At 40.6% G+C, this 13,616-nt stretch overlaps 1 protein-coding gene across 2 annotated transcripts in view; it reads right to left on the minus strand.

The window, feature by feature from the left end:
* Nucleotides 1–13,616, minus strand: part of dhx15 (DEAH (Asp-Glu-Ala-His) box helicase 15) — a 117,420-nt gene that overhangs the window by 49,514 nt on the left and 54,290 nt on the right. For both annotated transcript variants that reach the window (XM_041205005.1, XM_041205094.1), the window contains exon 6: nucleotides 10,161–10,328. In XM_041205005.1, coding sequence (XP_041060939.1) covers nucleotides 10,161–10,328 — 168 coding nt within the window. The remainder of the gene's footprint in view (nucleotides 1–10,160; nucleotides 10,329–13,616) is intronic.

The following is a 13,616-nucleotide window of genomic DNA, read 5'->3' on the forward strand; positions in this document are numbered from 1 at the left end:
CCTTCTTGAATGAGTCCCACTGCTCTGATGCAGATTTACCGAAAAGTAGTTACTCCCAGTCCACTCTGGCCAAATCATTTCTGATCTTATTAAAATCGGCCTTTCCCCAATTTAGAACTCTGAATTCTGGTCCATCTTTATCCTTTTCCATAATTAACGGAGTTATGATCACTATCTGCAAAAATGCTTCCCCACTGATACCTCTACCACTTGCCCAGCTTCATTCCCTAAAATTAAGTCCAGAACAGCTCCCTCACTTTTAGGACCTTCTACGTACTGGCTTAAAAAGCTCTCCTGGATGCATTTTAAGAATTCTGCTCCCTCTAAACCTATCACACTATGACTAACCCAGTTAATGTTGGGGATGTTGAAATCCCCCACTATTACTACCCTATTATTTTTACATTTCTCTGAAATTTGCCTACATATCTGCTCTTCTATTTCTCTGACAGGGGACCTATAGTACATTTCCAGCAATATGACTGCCCCTTTTTAGTTTTTAAGTTCTACCCATATGGCTTCATTTGAGGAGCCTTCTAAGATGTCATCCGCCTTACTGCTGTAATTGATTCCTTGATCAATATTGTGATACCCCCTTGTCTTTTACCTCTTTTCCTGTCTCGCCTGAAGACCCTATATCCTGGAATATTGAGCTGCCAATCCTGCTCCTCTCTCAACCATATCTCTGTGACAGCAATAACATCATACTTCCATGTGTTAATTTGTGCCCTCAATTCATCTGTCTTATTCATCAGACTCCTTGAATTAAAATAAATACCACCCAACCTTGCCAAACTACCTTGTGCCTTAACTGGCCTATAATTTCTATGCCTCCCAGGCTCACTTACTCTCTTTTCTAATTTTGTCTGTGCTTCTCCCCTTGCTGAACCTCCTCTCAGGATCCCACCCCCCTGCCAAGTTAGTTTAAACTCTCCCCAACAGCACTAGTAAACCTCCCCTCAAGGATGTTGGTCCCATTCCGGTTCAGGTGCAACCCGTCCACCTTGTACAGGTCCCACCACCCCAGGAATGGTACCAATGTCCCAGAAATCTAAAGCTCTCCCTCCCTCACCATCTCTCCAGCCATGCATTCCATCTGGACTAACCTCCTATTTCGATACTCACTAGCACATGGCACCGGAACTAATCCAGAGATTACTACATTTGAGGTCCTGTTTTTTAATCTACTTCCTAGCTCACTAAATTCTGCTTGCAGGACCTCATCCCTCTTTCTACCTATGTCGTTGCCACCGATATGTACCACGATCTCTGTCTGTTTGCCCTCCCCCTTTAGAATGCCCCGCAGGCGTTTAGTGACATCCTTGACCCTGGTACCAGGAAATCAACATACCATCCTGGAGTCAAGTCTACGGCTGTAGAAACACCTGTCTGTTCCCCTTACTATTGAGTCTCCTACCATTATTGCTCTTCCCCTCTTTTTCCTCCCCCACTGTGCAGCTGAGCCACTCTCCAGTGCCATGAGTATGGCTGCACTCTCCAGAGGAACCGTCATTCACACTGTTTTCCAACACACAAAAACGGTTCTGGAGCGAGATGCACGCTGAGGATTTCCTGACTACCTGCATGACACCTTTCTTCTGACTGATGGTCACCCATTCCCTCTCCGTCTGCACTTCTGTAAGCCGTGGGGTGACCACATCTAAAAATGTGCTATCCATGAAACTCTCAGCCTTGTGGATGCACCTCAGTGCCTCCAGCTGCCGCTCAAGCTCCAAACCTGGCGTTCAAGTAACTGTAGCTGGTGGCACTTCTTGCACACATGGTCGGTCAGAGCGCAAGGAGCATCTAGGGCTTCCCACGTGTTGCAGGTGGTACATAACACTGGACTGAACTGCCCTGCCATGCCTCTGGTTGAAAGGAAAAGTTAACTACAGTAAAGAAAAAGTTAAATTATTTATATACTTTAAACAAAAATTAGAACTCTTACCTTTTCTTAGCTTGATCTATTTTAAACTGGAGAAAAAACTGGAGAAAACACTTACCCACTACTCACCAATCCGCACTCACCTCTGATATTAGATTAGCAGTGGAGCTGTTCAATGATAATTTTAGGGTTCAGCTTCATTTATAATTCTTGTGATAATGATGCACAGCAGCACATAACATCCAGGCCAACAATTGGGATCATAGAATCAGGAGTAGGCCATTTAGCCCACCCCTCAAGTCTCTAATGAGATCATGGCTGATCTGTGACCCAATTCTTTTTCCACCCTTTTGTCCCACATCCCTGAATAACTCTGGATAATAAAAATCTCAGTCCCAGATTTAAAATTTACAACTTATCTAACTTCAATTCATTCAAAACTTCTATCACCCTTTGTATCCAGAAGTGTTTCCTAAAATGATAGGTAATGTTTGCACCACCTAACTGCTGAGAAATGAATCTCTTTAAGAAAAGGCCAAACTATCTCCTCTAACCTTCAACAGCAACATGATTGCAGATTCCTCATTCAACATCTTGGGGGTTACCAGTGATCATGAGCTTAAGCGGACCAGCCACATCAACACAATGGCTACAACATGCCACTGCAAGTCACCTGCACCATTTGCAAGGCTCATGTCAGATATGTAGTCTTAGTAAAAAACAGGTTTGACACCAAGCTGGATAAACCCACCGCTTGATCAGAAGTTCAGCTACTCATTCACTATGCAGTCCCTCCAATACAAGCACACTGATTCAATGTGCAGTCCCTCCAACACAAGCACACTGATTCACTGTGCAGTCCCTCCAATACAAGCACACCGATTCACTGTGCAGTCCCTCCAATACAAGCACACCGATTCACTGTGCAGTCCCTCCAATACAAGCACACCGATTCACTGTGCAGTCCCTCCAATACAAGAACACCGATTCACTGTGCAGTCCCTCTAATACAAGCACACCGATTCACTGCGCAGTCCCTCCAATATAGGCACACTGGTTCACTGTGCAGTCCCTCCAATACAAGCACACCGATTCACTGTGCAGTCCCTCCAATACAAGCACACTGATTCACTGTGGCAGTCCCTCCAATACAAGCACACTGATTCACTGTGGCAGTCCCTCCAATACAAGCACACCGATTCACTATGCAGTCCCTCCAATACAAGCACACCATTCACTGAGCAGTCCCTCCAATACAAGCACACCGATTCACTGTGCAGTCCCTCCAATACAAACACGCCGATTCACTGCGCAGTCCCTCCAATATAGGCACACTGGTTCACTGTGCAGTCCCTCTAATATAGGCACACTGATTCACTGTGCAGTCCCTCCAATACAAGCACACCGATTCACTGTGCAGTCCCTCCAATACAAGAACACCGATTCACTGTGCAGTCCCTCCAGTACAAGCACACTGATTCACTGTGGCAGTCCCTCCAATACAAGCACACTGATTCACTGTGGCAGTCCCTCCAATACAAGCACACCGATTCACTATGCAGTCCCTCCAATACAAGCACACCATTCACTGAGCAGTCCCTCCAATACAAGCACACCGATTCACTGTGCAGTCCCTCCAATACAAACACGCCGATTCACTGCGCAGTCCCTCCAATATAGGCACACTGTTTCACTGTGCAGTCCCTCGAATATAGGCACACTGATTCACTGTGCAGTTCCTCCAACATAAGCACACTGATTCACTGTACAGTCCCTCCAATATAGGCACACTGTAGTTGTACTTTGTACAATCTATAGGGTGCAATAAACAATTCACCAAGCTGATGTCCATCAGTACCTTCTGAACCTGCAACTTTTATTAAGACTGACAAGAACAGGAAAATCATGGGAAGGTCATAGCTTCCCACCACGCTGACTTGCACATATCACCATACCTTCAATGCTACTGGGTCAATATCCTGGAATTCGCTATCCAGCACCAAGCACTGCAGAGGTTCATGGAGTGGACCCATCGCCACCTTCTCAGGTAAACTAGGTCATAAATGCAGCTTTGACAGTGTCAAGCACACCCACAGAGCAAATTTTTAAAAGCCTATCCAATTCATACAGTATGCCAATGTGGAGATCCTGGGCATCTCAACCTTCAAACTATTTTTATGGAGTTTTTACTGCCATTTGCATTGCATCGAGCTACATTCTCCTCACACTCACCTCTGTAACTCTCTTCCACGCCACCCCCCCACCTCCACAAGCACATACCCACTCAACATTTGCACTTCCGTTCCTTCTTTACCTCAGGTCTGCCAAAATACCTTAAAACAAAATGGTTCCCTGACAGACAGCAAAAAATTATCTTCAAACTATGAGAAACACCGCAGAAGTTTAAAAAATATATATATATATATATATAGATGAATGTCTCACAGCAATAACTGAAAATGGATGTTATTCCTGTGAATCAGTCACCTCAATGTGTGCAGAACACACAAAAATCTAGAAAATTCAAAACACCCTTCAGGCAAGATCAAAGAAAGATGCAAAAAATAGTGCAGCTGAAAAAGGAGAAATTTCATCCTTCATGGTTAGCTATCCCGAAGTATCTCTTAAGGACAGACAAATAGACGCCACATGAAAATGACTCTGGAGGAACATGAGGCAGTATGTTTAGCAAGGATCAGAGAACTGTTTCAATAAGTGGCAATTTAAAAGAGAAAGCAGCAGAGACTTTGACATTCAGGCCCACAAATCTTCTAAAAGCAGGAGACAAGTTGTTAAAGCTGCCTAAAGCATAAACCGAATCCCAGCTTTATGAATAGAGGCATTGCGAACCAAAGCAAGGAGGTAATAATTAGGCCACAGTTAGGACAGTTGCGTTAGGTTTTGGGCACCTTACTTAAGGAACAACTGCTGTATGTGCTTCAAGTTTGAGTGGCAGTTGACTTAAAACTCTAGACGAGAAGCTGATCTTCACTGCCTGCTTTGTGGAGGAGGAGAGGAGTTATTTGGTCCTTGGCTAGTGTGGCATGAGAATAGATCACCTTGTGTCATTAGGTGATGCAGTGCAATAGCTGCCCCCTTTTGTCTGTGTGAACTAGGTTTGGCCCATTATGAGGAAAGAAAGGGAAACTGGACTAGGACGCAGAAAGTCAAGTGGTATTAAAAAGTGACAGATTTTGAGAGGTCAACCAAGAAACACTATTTCCAGTTATGAGTTAGTAGCCAGCAAGCATAAAGGGACATATGATTAAAAATATGACCAGAAGATCACATGGCCTGTCCAACCTGCTCTGCACTTTCCCACCTGTTCCCCAACAAAACTTTGTCTATCCCCAACCTTAAAACTCTGTCTATCCCCAACCTTAAATATATTCAACGATGGCACATTTACAACCCTCTGGTGTAGAGAATTCTGAAGATTCACAAGTGAATCCTTTAAGTGAAAAAATTTCTCATCACTGCCCTAAATGTTCAGCACTTAATCCTAAAACTGTGCACCCTTGCTCTAGATTCCCAGCCTGGGTAATCAACACATCAATATCCAACCTGTTAAGCCCCTTCATAGCCTTGAGTGTTCAATGACATCACCTCTCATTCTTTGAAACTCCAGAGAATATGGACCCAATTTACTCAGCCTCTAACGCCGCAGAATATAGACCCAATTTTGAGGCTGAGTAAATTGGGTCCATATTCTGCTGTGTTTAGAAAATTTAGAGGTGATCTCATTGAAACATTGGGACAAATGGTGTGTTTCAATTTTTTTAAAAAAAGATTTAAGGGCACAATATAGGCAAATTCCATGATACCTTTTGAAAAGGAAACAAATAAATATTTGAAAAATAAAAATGATACTATGTGTAATTATTTTAAGAGTTGGCAATTACAATGGGCCAAAAGGCCTCTTGCTGTACTGTGAAGCTATTATTTGATTCTGTCCTTGAGCATAATCTAATAAAAGTCAATCCAGAAAAGCAAACAAAATTAGTTTATACCCAGGCCCAAGTGGTCTGGAATTCCACAGGTGGCAGAGAAAAAAAGTCATCCAACGAATTAGATTGGGCCAAACCTAATTCACACAAAGGGGAGCAGCTATTGTACTGCATCACCTAATGACACAAGGTGATCTATTCTCATGCCACACTAGCCAAGGACCAAATAACTCCTTTCTTCCTCCACAAAGCAGGCAGATCAGCTTCTCAGCTAGAGTTTTAAGTCAACTGCCACTCAAACTTGAAGCACATACAGCAGTTGTTTCCAATACCAAGAGGAGAGGAAAAGAAAAAGTCAGAATTGGAACAAGCTATGAAGAATGGGCAGTTAAATGGCAAATGGACTTCAACATAGATAAATATGAGGTAAAAAGAAAAAACAGAAACATCACGTACACCTTAGGTAAAAAACTGAATGTGGTAAAAGAGCAAAGAGATCTAGGTACACAGGTAAACAAACCATTAAAAGCAATATTGCAGGTCAGCAAAGCAATTAAAAAGGCTAACAAAACACTGGGATTTATTTTGAATGGGAATAGCAAACAAAAGTAATGAAGTTATGCTAAACTTGCATGAAACCATATTCAGGTTGCTTCTTACTTAACAAGACTTAAAAGAGTCTGGTAGAGGCTTTTAAAATTATGCATGGGTTGAGCAAGGGAGTTATGGACAGAACATTTTCATTTGTGTAAGAATCCAAAAGTAGGAACCATGAACACAAGATTGTAAATCTAATAGGGAAACGAGGAGAAATTTCTTCACTCTCAAAGCAAATGTAACATGGAAGTTACTACCACAAAAAGTGGCTGAGAAGCTTTGAAAAGGAAATTTGATGAGTTGCTGCTGCTGTTGTTTGTAGCTACTCCTGCCAGATCATCTGCTGCCCCGGCATATCACGTCTTGCACCATTCTCACACATCCACTGTGGCTTGTCTGTAACCACTCTGTGATGTCTATCATCCAACTACACCAAGGCCAACTCCTCTTTCCGCTGTCCTCTAATTTCCTTCTAGTAAAGAGCTCTGTAGCTTTTCAGCTCTGATCAAATGGTCAAAATACAGACATTTTCTTTTCCAGACGTCACTTTTTGAGAATTTCAAGCACTTCTTCATTTGTCTTATGGTCTGTATATAGAATTTTTAGCGTATGTCTTAGCACCCACATTTCAAATCCTTTATTTTCTTCCACAGATCTTTAGTTGTTGTCCAGGTTTCTGAGGCGTACAGGAATGTGAATAGAATGTAGCAACTTGTGAGTTTTATCCTTTAAGCTTTAATGAGTACATCAGAGAAAAGGGAATAAAGATAGTTCGAAAAGCTGAAATAAGGTAGATGGGATAGGGAGGGTCTCATGTTAAGTATAAATACCCACTCAGACAAGTTGGGTTCAATGATCCATTTCTGTGCTGTACATTCCATGTAATTCAATGGCAAGACTAAAGCCAAGAGTTACAGCCATTTTAGAAGAGCTACAGGTTCAAAAAAAGTTTTTTAAAAATTCTGCAGATGGAGTTTTCAGGTCATATTAACACTGAGTTAAAAGATGAAGGATCAAAGACAAGCAATTCTACACAGCCAATATGAATAAACAGGGAGGTCAGAGCTAATCAGTTATGCACAAACTTTGGATCAAAAGCTGAGGAAGAAGGTGGAGAGAATTTACAAAGGGAAGAGTCAGAGAAAGGTGAAAGCCGGGTTTCAGTGAGAGATAAATGCAACTGGTGGGATGATCGCAGATGGACAGAAACAAGATTCGAAGACGTGCCAAAAATATTGCAAATTTCCATGTTAAAGCAAGAGGAGGTTGCAGTAGACACAGGGTACATAATTATGCATGTCAGAGGCCCTAGCAAGTTGTAAATCTTTAAGCCTGTTCATGCGTGATATTCACAGTGTAAATGATGACAAGAAAAACAAGCAAAGGCAGCTCACTGTACCATGTAGATGTAGTGTGGTGATTTTTCTCTAGGCATTGCTCTGTGCCAACACACCTATCTAGCTGGAAACTAGCAGCACAGTTATGCAATGATTTTCCATCTGATGATGGGTGGTAGCTTTTCAAAAACACGAATGAGTTCAGGCATTGAATGATCCAGAGGCTGGAACATGTTTCACCTTCACCTTAACCACCCTCACGTGTAAAAGGAGAACAAGGAGAAATATTTGATAAAGAGCTGAAGGAACAGAAGGGAGGGGGCAGATGAAGGAAAAGAGAAAAATAAATTTACAAGTGCGGTTGGAAGAGTGTGATGAAAGTTGACACAGGAGACAGCTAATAAAAGTTAGTATGGTAACCAATCCACAGCATTAGGGTGCGTGGAGCTCAACAGTAGCTATTGAGTGGGGCAGTAAGTAGCATTATCACAAGAGAAAATAGCACCCAAGTTGGATGTAATCATTATTCATTACTCCACTGAAGCACAATGGTGACTTTATCCAAATTGGAAAGGAGAGAAAAAAAAAGTCACAAGTTCCATTTCCCAGGCACAACACCGTTCAGCAGTTCAGGTTGCAATTGGCAGAAGTAAACAGGGACCTTCTGCTCTCTCAAGCAGAGGTAATGACAGTGCATGGAGAAAGAAGAGGAGAAAACAAGCTTCTTTTAGTGAGTAGGAATAATGAATAGAAATTATATCCTAGATATATTTGGAGAAACAAAGTTAAGAACTTACAGCAGCTGAAATATGAAGACCCAGCTATTGAGCTATAAGGAGGAGGAAGGTTGAGGTTTGAGTTATGGTTTGTGCTGAGTTAACCAATACTAGTGCAGCAGCAGAGTGAGTGTGAAGACTGGCTACAATATCCAAGATCTAGAAGAAGAAAAATGTTTCATCAGCTAGGATTTATGCTCCAAATTACTACATACAGATGATGGGCATTAACTTAAGTGGGCTTCGTTGTGATATTTAGTACAGTTAACCCACCTATCAATGCTCACCAAGGTTGACAGATGAAGAGTGGCTACTTGGACTGGGTACCAGAGAGTGATCACCACATGTAACCATAGCACAATAAGGAAATCAAATTGCTTTAATGAAGGGTCGAAAGGAGAAAAATAACATCTAGAAAGAACGAAATTGGTCTTTACACGTCACAAATGAAACTTATATAACGCCTTTAACATAATACAACATCTCAAGGCGTTTCACAGGAACATAAGACATAGGAACAGAAATAGGCCATTCAGCCCATCGGGTCTGCTCCGCCATTCAATGAGATCATGGCTGTTCTGATCATCCTCAACTCCACTTTCCTGCCTTTTCCCCATAGACCTTGATTCCTAGACAGATTTTTAATCAGTAAATCTCAGCCTTGAATATACTTAACAAACCAGCCTCTACAGTCCTCGGTGGTAAAGAGTTCCACAGATTGACTACCTACCCTATGAGAGAAGAAATTCCTCATCTCTGTCTTAAAGGGCAACCCCTTACTCTGAGATTATGCTCTCTGGTCCTCTCCAAGAAGGAGTAACAACCTCTCACCACTGTCAAGCTCCCTAAGAATCTTACATGTTTCAGTAAGGTGGCCTCTCATTCTTCTGAACTCCAAGTAGGCCCAACCTACTCAAACACTCCTCACAGAACATCCCTCCATATCTGGGATCAACCTGGTGAACCTTCTCTGGACTGCCTCCAATGCCAGTATATCTTTCCTTAGATAAGGGGACCACAACTGTTCTCAGTATTCTAGGTGTGATCTAACTAGTGCCTTGTATAATTTTAGCAAGGCTTGCCTATTTTTATACTCCATTCCCTTTGAAATAAAGGCCAACTTTCCATTAGCCTTCCCTATTACCTGCTGAACTCGTATGTTAGCTTTTTTGTGATTCATGCACAAGGACCCCCAAATCTCTCTGTGCTGCAGCTTTCTGCAGTCTTTCTCCATTTAAATCATATTCAGCTCCACTACTCTTCCTGCCAAAGTGCAGAATCTCCCATTTTCCCACATTATATTCCACCTGCCAAGTTTTTGCCCACTGACTTAAGCTGTCTATATCCCTCTGTAGGGTCTTTGCGTCATCCTCACCACTTGCCTTCCCATCTATTTACAAAATATAAAATCTGAGAATGAAATGGAAGGAGGTTGCTCAAGTGGTTTTCAAATTTAAAGAACCGTTCTAATTAAGCACTTACCAATGTTCAGTACTAAATAATGTATCCCAGTGCTTCCAGATACAATGCACCAGGATCACTGGCATACTGTATTTTACAACATATTCACACTGTTCATGCTGTAGGGCATTGCTCAAAACCCCCCAAACTACTGTACCTTTCTTCCTATGGCTCCGTTTGGCTTTTTTGGAGGTGGAGGCTCAAATATCCTCTGCTGTTGTTGGGGTGGCAGTGTGGAATAAAGTGGAATGATTTTGATATCTCCAACTTCAGGGCCTAGATCATCAATTTCGCGTTTTATCCGCTTACAGGCTTCATCAATTTCCTGTCAGAATGACACAAATTCAAACATTACACACTGAACAGCAATTAACTCTGGCAGAACCTCTTAAAAAATCCATTTTTTTCAATAAGACCTCAATAAAATCCAGTAGATCTGATTTTTTTTTAAATGCATAAAGGAAAGTAAGTAACCCAGACACAAATACAAGAATTGAGAGAAAAAAAGCTACTAATCTCACAATACCATCTCTGCCAGCCTAATTCCAAACTTGAATTTTTTGAGAATGTTAATCACTGTTTTGTTTAGTGTGAATCATTGGGCAGTTTGAATTTTTTGCCTGCAAGAGGGATTTTAAATTAATAGGATAAAGTGCAAAAACGTTACTTCTAATCTGTATATGACCACATTTGTTATAAATCACCACCCTCTCCCCAAATTATAAATAGTTAGCTCCTTCCACCACTAGTCTTAAAATACCATTTCCCATTAGAAAAACTGCTATTCATCTTTGGTAAAACATCTTTGATGGTGTATTAAACAGTTCTGTACTCCAAGCCAATCACTACACATGTTAAAGTGGTATGAACATCTTCAAGAATCTAAAAGCCTCTAATATTGACATTTATGTTTACATACTTTAAGAAATGATAAAAGGATCACTACATCTACAACATATTTGACAAATTTAATAGGCTTATATTAATCTTTAACCTGTTGAACAGGAACTGAATACACATTAGAAATTTATCCTTATCAAGCATGGAATAAAACTTGTCCATCTTGAATAATTACAACTTTCCAAAGGTAGTCAATAGGTTACCAGCAAATAGCATTCAGGTCTCACAATCACGATTATAAAAATGAATCTACATTTTATACAGCAGTTTTCACATCCTCAGGACATCCTGTAGTCCTTCATAGCCAATAAATTACTTTCAAAGTCTAATCATTGTTCCATAGTCAATTTTACCTCAAATTTGCATCCAGTAAGGTCCTTTATAAAATAGTATGGAGAAGAATAACCAGCTTTTTAAGAAAAATGTTTCCCAGGACAATGGAATAATTCTCCTGGTCCTCTTTGGAAAATTCTAGATCCATCTGAATAGGTACATGAAGCCCCAGATAAACATCTCATCCAAAAGATGATAGTGCCAACAATATAATAACTCCTTAGAGATTCACAAGATTTTGCCAAGGCCAATGCTTTTCAGTAGCAAGATGCAGTTTCACAAATAAAAGATGTGCAGTATATGCAAGAATTCTTCAGGTCTTGAACTTACACAAGGTTTTCTAAATATCATGGAATTTGAAAGTTAAAAAGAAAATAAATAGAGACTTTATACTGTGAGTTAGCACAACATCCTTCCAATTCTACATCAAAAACCAGCACAAACTGAGTCAATGGACCATTCTTTCTAGTGACTGGAAGGATCCAGTAAGTTGTTCAGTCTCAATCTGGTTGTGGTCAGTCAAAGCATAAAAGATATGTGAAAAGTAAATTCAAACTCTTTTGGCAGTCAAAGCAATAATTAACTTGCTCATTTGTGAAAGCTTTAAGAAGCAGAGAAGTAACTCTTCAAAATCTACTTGAGGACTATAACTTGAATGTCATGTCAACATTTGTGAATGCACAGCTGACAGACAAAGCAATCTGCAAGGTCCTTTCACACTTCGAAGAATAAACAGCAAAACTGAACTGCACAGTCCAGAAAGGTACCAACATCAATTCTCATCGGCCAATACAGTTGAGGGTACTACAATTGGCTTCAATACCCCAGGCTATGAAGGAGAAAGTAAACAGTATCCACACCTGGTCACTATACAGCGACATCTGCTGGAAAATGCAAGTGTGTAGAAATTGAGCAATGACACGTTCAAGCTCAGCAGTGAACAATCTGCCAACATTCTCTATCGAAGCTCACACACAAAGAATACTCATTCAGGTGAGGAACAAGAGGACCAACCGTACCCATGGCACTGTACACCACCATGAGGCACTGTGCTTGACAAGGGAAAAAAAGGAAGAAAATTGGCAGGGACAAAATTTCTATTCATCACCTATTCAAATTTAAAATTGAATCCAGGACATGGAAACTGTCCAGCATATTGAGGTGAATAGTACGAAATTAGGCTAAAGATTCAAAGAAAAGCACCATTTTCAAAGACGGCAACATCGTTGTTCTTTTCCTCCCCGTCAGCTTCATTTGAGAAGGATTAATTTAGAGTAGTATGCATTTATATGGCATCTTATTATGTTGACCTCATTTCACAACACTTCAGGCAATTAACCGCTTTCAGAGTGACACACAAATTCAGTAACAACAACTTTACAAATTACTCATCACAAAAGACAAAGTATGTTTAACCACCAAATACATGAATTCAGACAAACTAATTTAACCTCATATGAGGTGGACTCAAAAATACAATAGATTTCTGCTCGTCTTAAGTACTATGCTGTAGCTTGCCCAGATTTAGAAGATACAGAATCAAGTAGTCAGCCATCTTGGAAAGCAGCTTTGCTTTGTGAGAAAACAGTAAACTTATACCATCAAAATAATATTCCCTATTTACAACTGAACTAAACCAATACGTTTTAAAAGTACAGTAAACTATCAGTATATATAATCTCAGAAGAAAGCCTATTTATAATGGCATAGTTAACAGTAGGCTGTAAAATATAAGCACATGCTCCAGGTTTCGTAAATGGAACAAATATGGATTTGTCGTATAAATTCGGTCCAATTAAATTAATTAATAAAATAAGAACATAAAAAATAGGGGCAGAAGCAAGCTATATGTCCGCTCAAGCCTGCGTCTCATATGATAAGATCATAGCTCAATTATGTTAACTCCATTTCTTGTCCTATCCCCATATCCTTCAATTCCCTTAAGTGTCCAAAAATCTATTGACCTCAGCCTTCAATATACTCAATAACTGAGTAGAGTCCTCTAGAGTAGAGAACTCCAAAGATTGATAGGCCTGCGTGTAGAAATTTCTCATTTCAGTCCTAAATGGCCAACCCTTGTTCTTGGCTCCCCACCCGGGGAAACACCGGCTAAGCGTCTACCTTGTCAAGCCTTCTAAGAATTTTACGTGTTTCAATCAGATCATCTTTCAGACCTTTTAATTTAATTTCCCAATCCTCCTCTCATTCCTTCGTAACTAAATTTAAACAAAGCCAAGGCCCTGGTTCAATGAAGAGTGCAGATGAGCATGTCAGAAGCAGCACCAGACATACCTAAGGTGATGCTGCAATAAAGGACTACATACATACCAAACAGCAAAAGCAACATGCAATAAACAAAGCGAAGTGATCCCACAACCAA

This window comes from Carcharodon carcharias, chromosome 1 (genome assembly GCF_017639515.1).
Source record: "Carcharodon carcharias isolate sCarCar2 chromosome 1, sCarCar2.pri, whole genome shotgun sequence".
NCBI lineage: Eukaryota > Metazoa > Chordata > Chondrichthyes > Lamniformes > Lamnidae > Carcharodon > Carcharodon carcharias.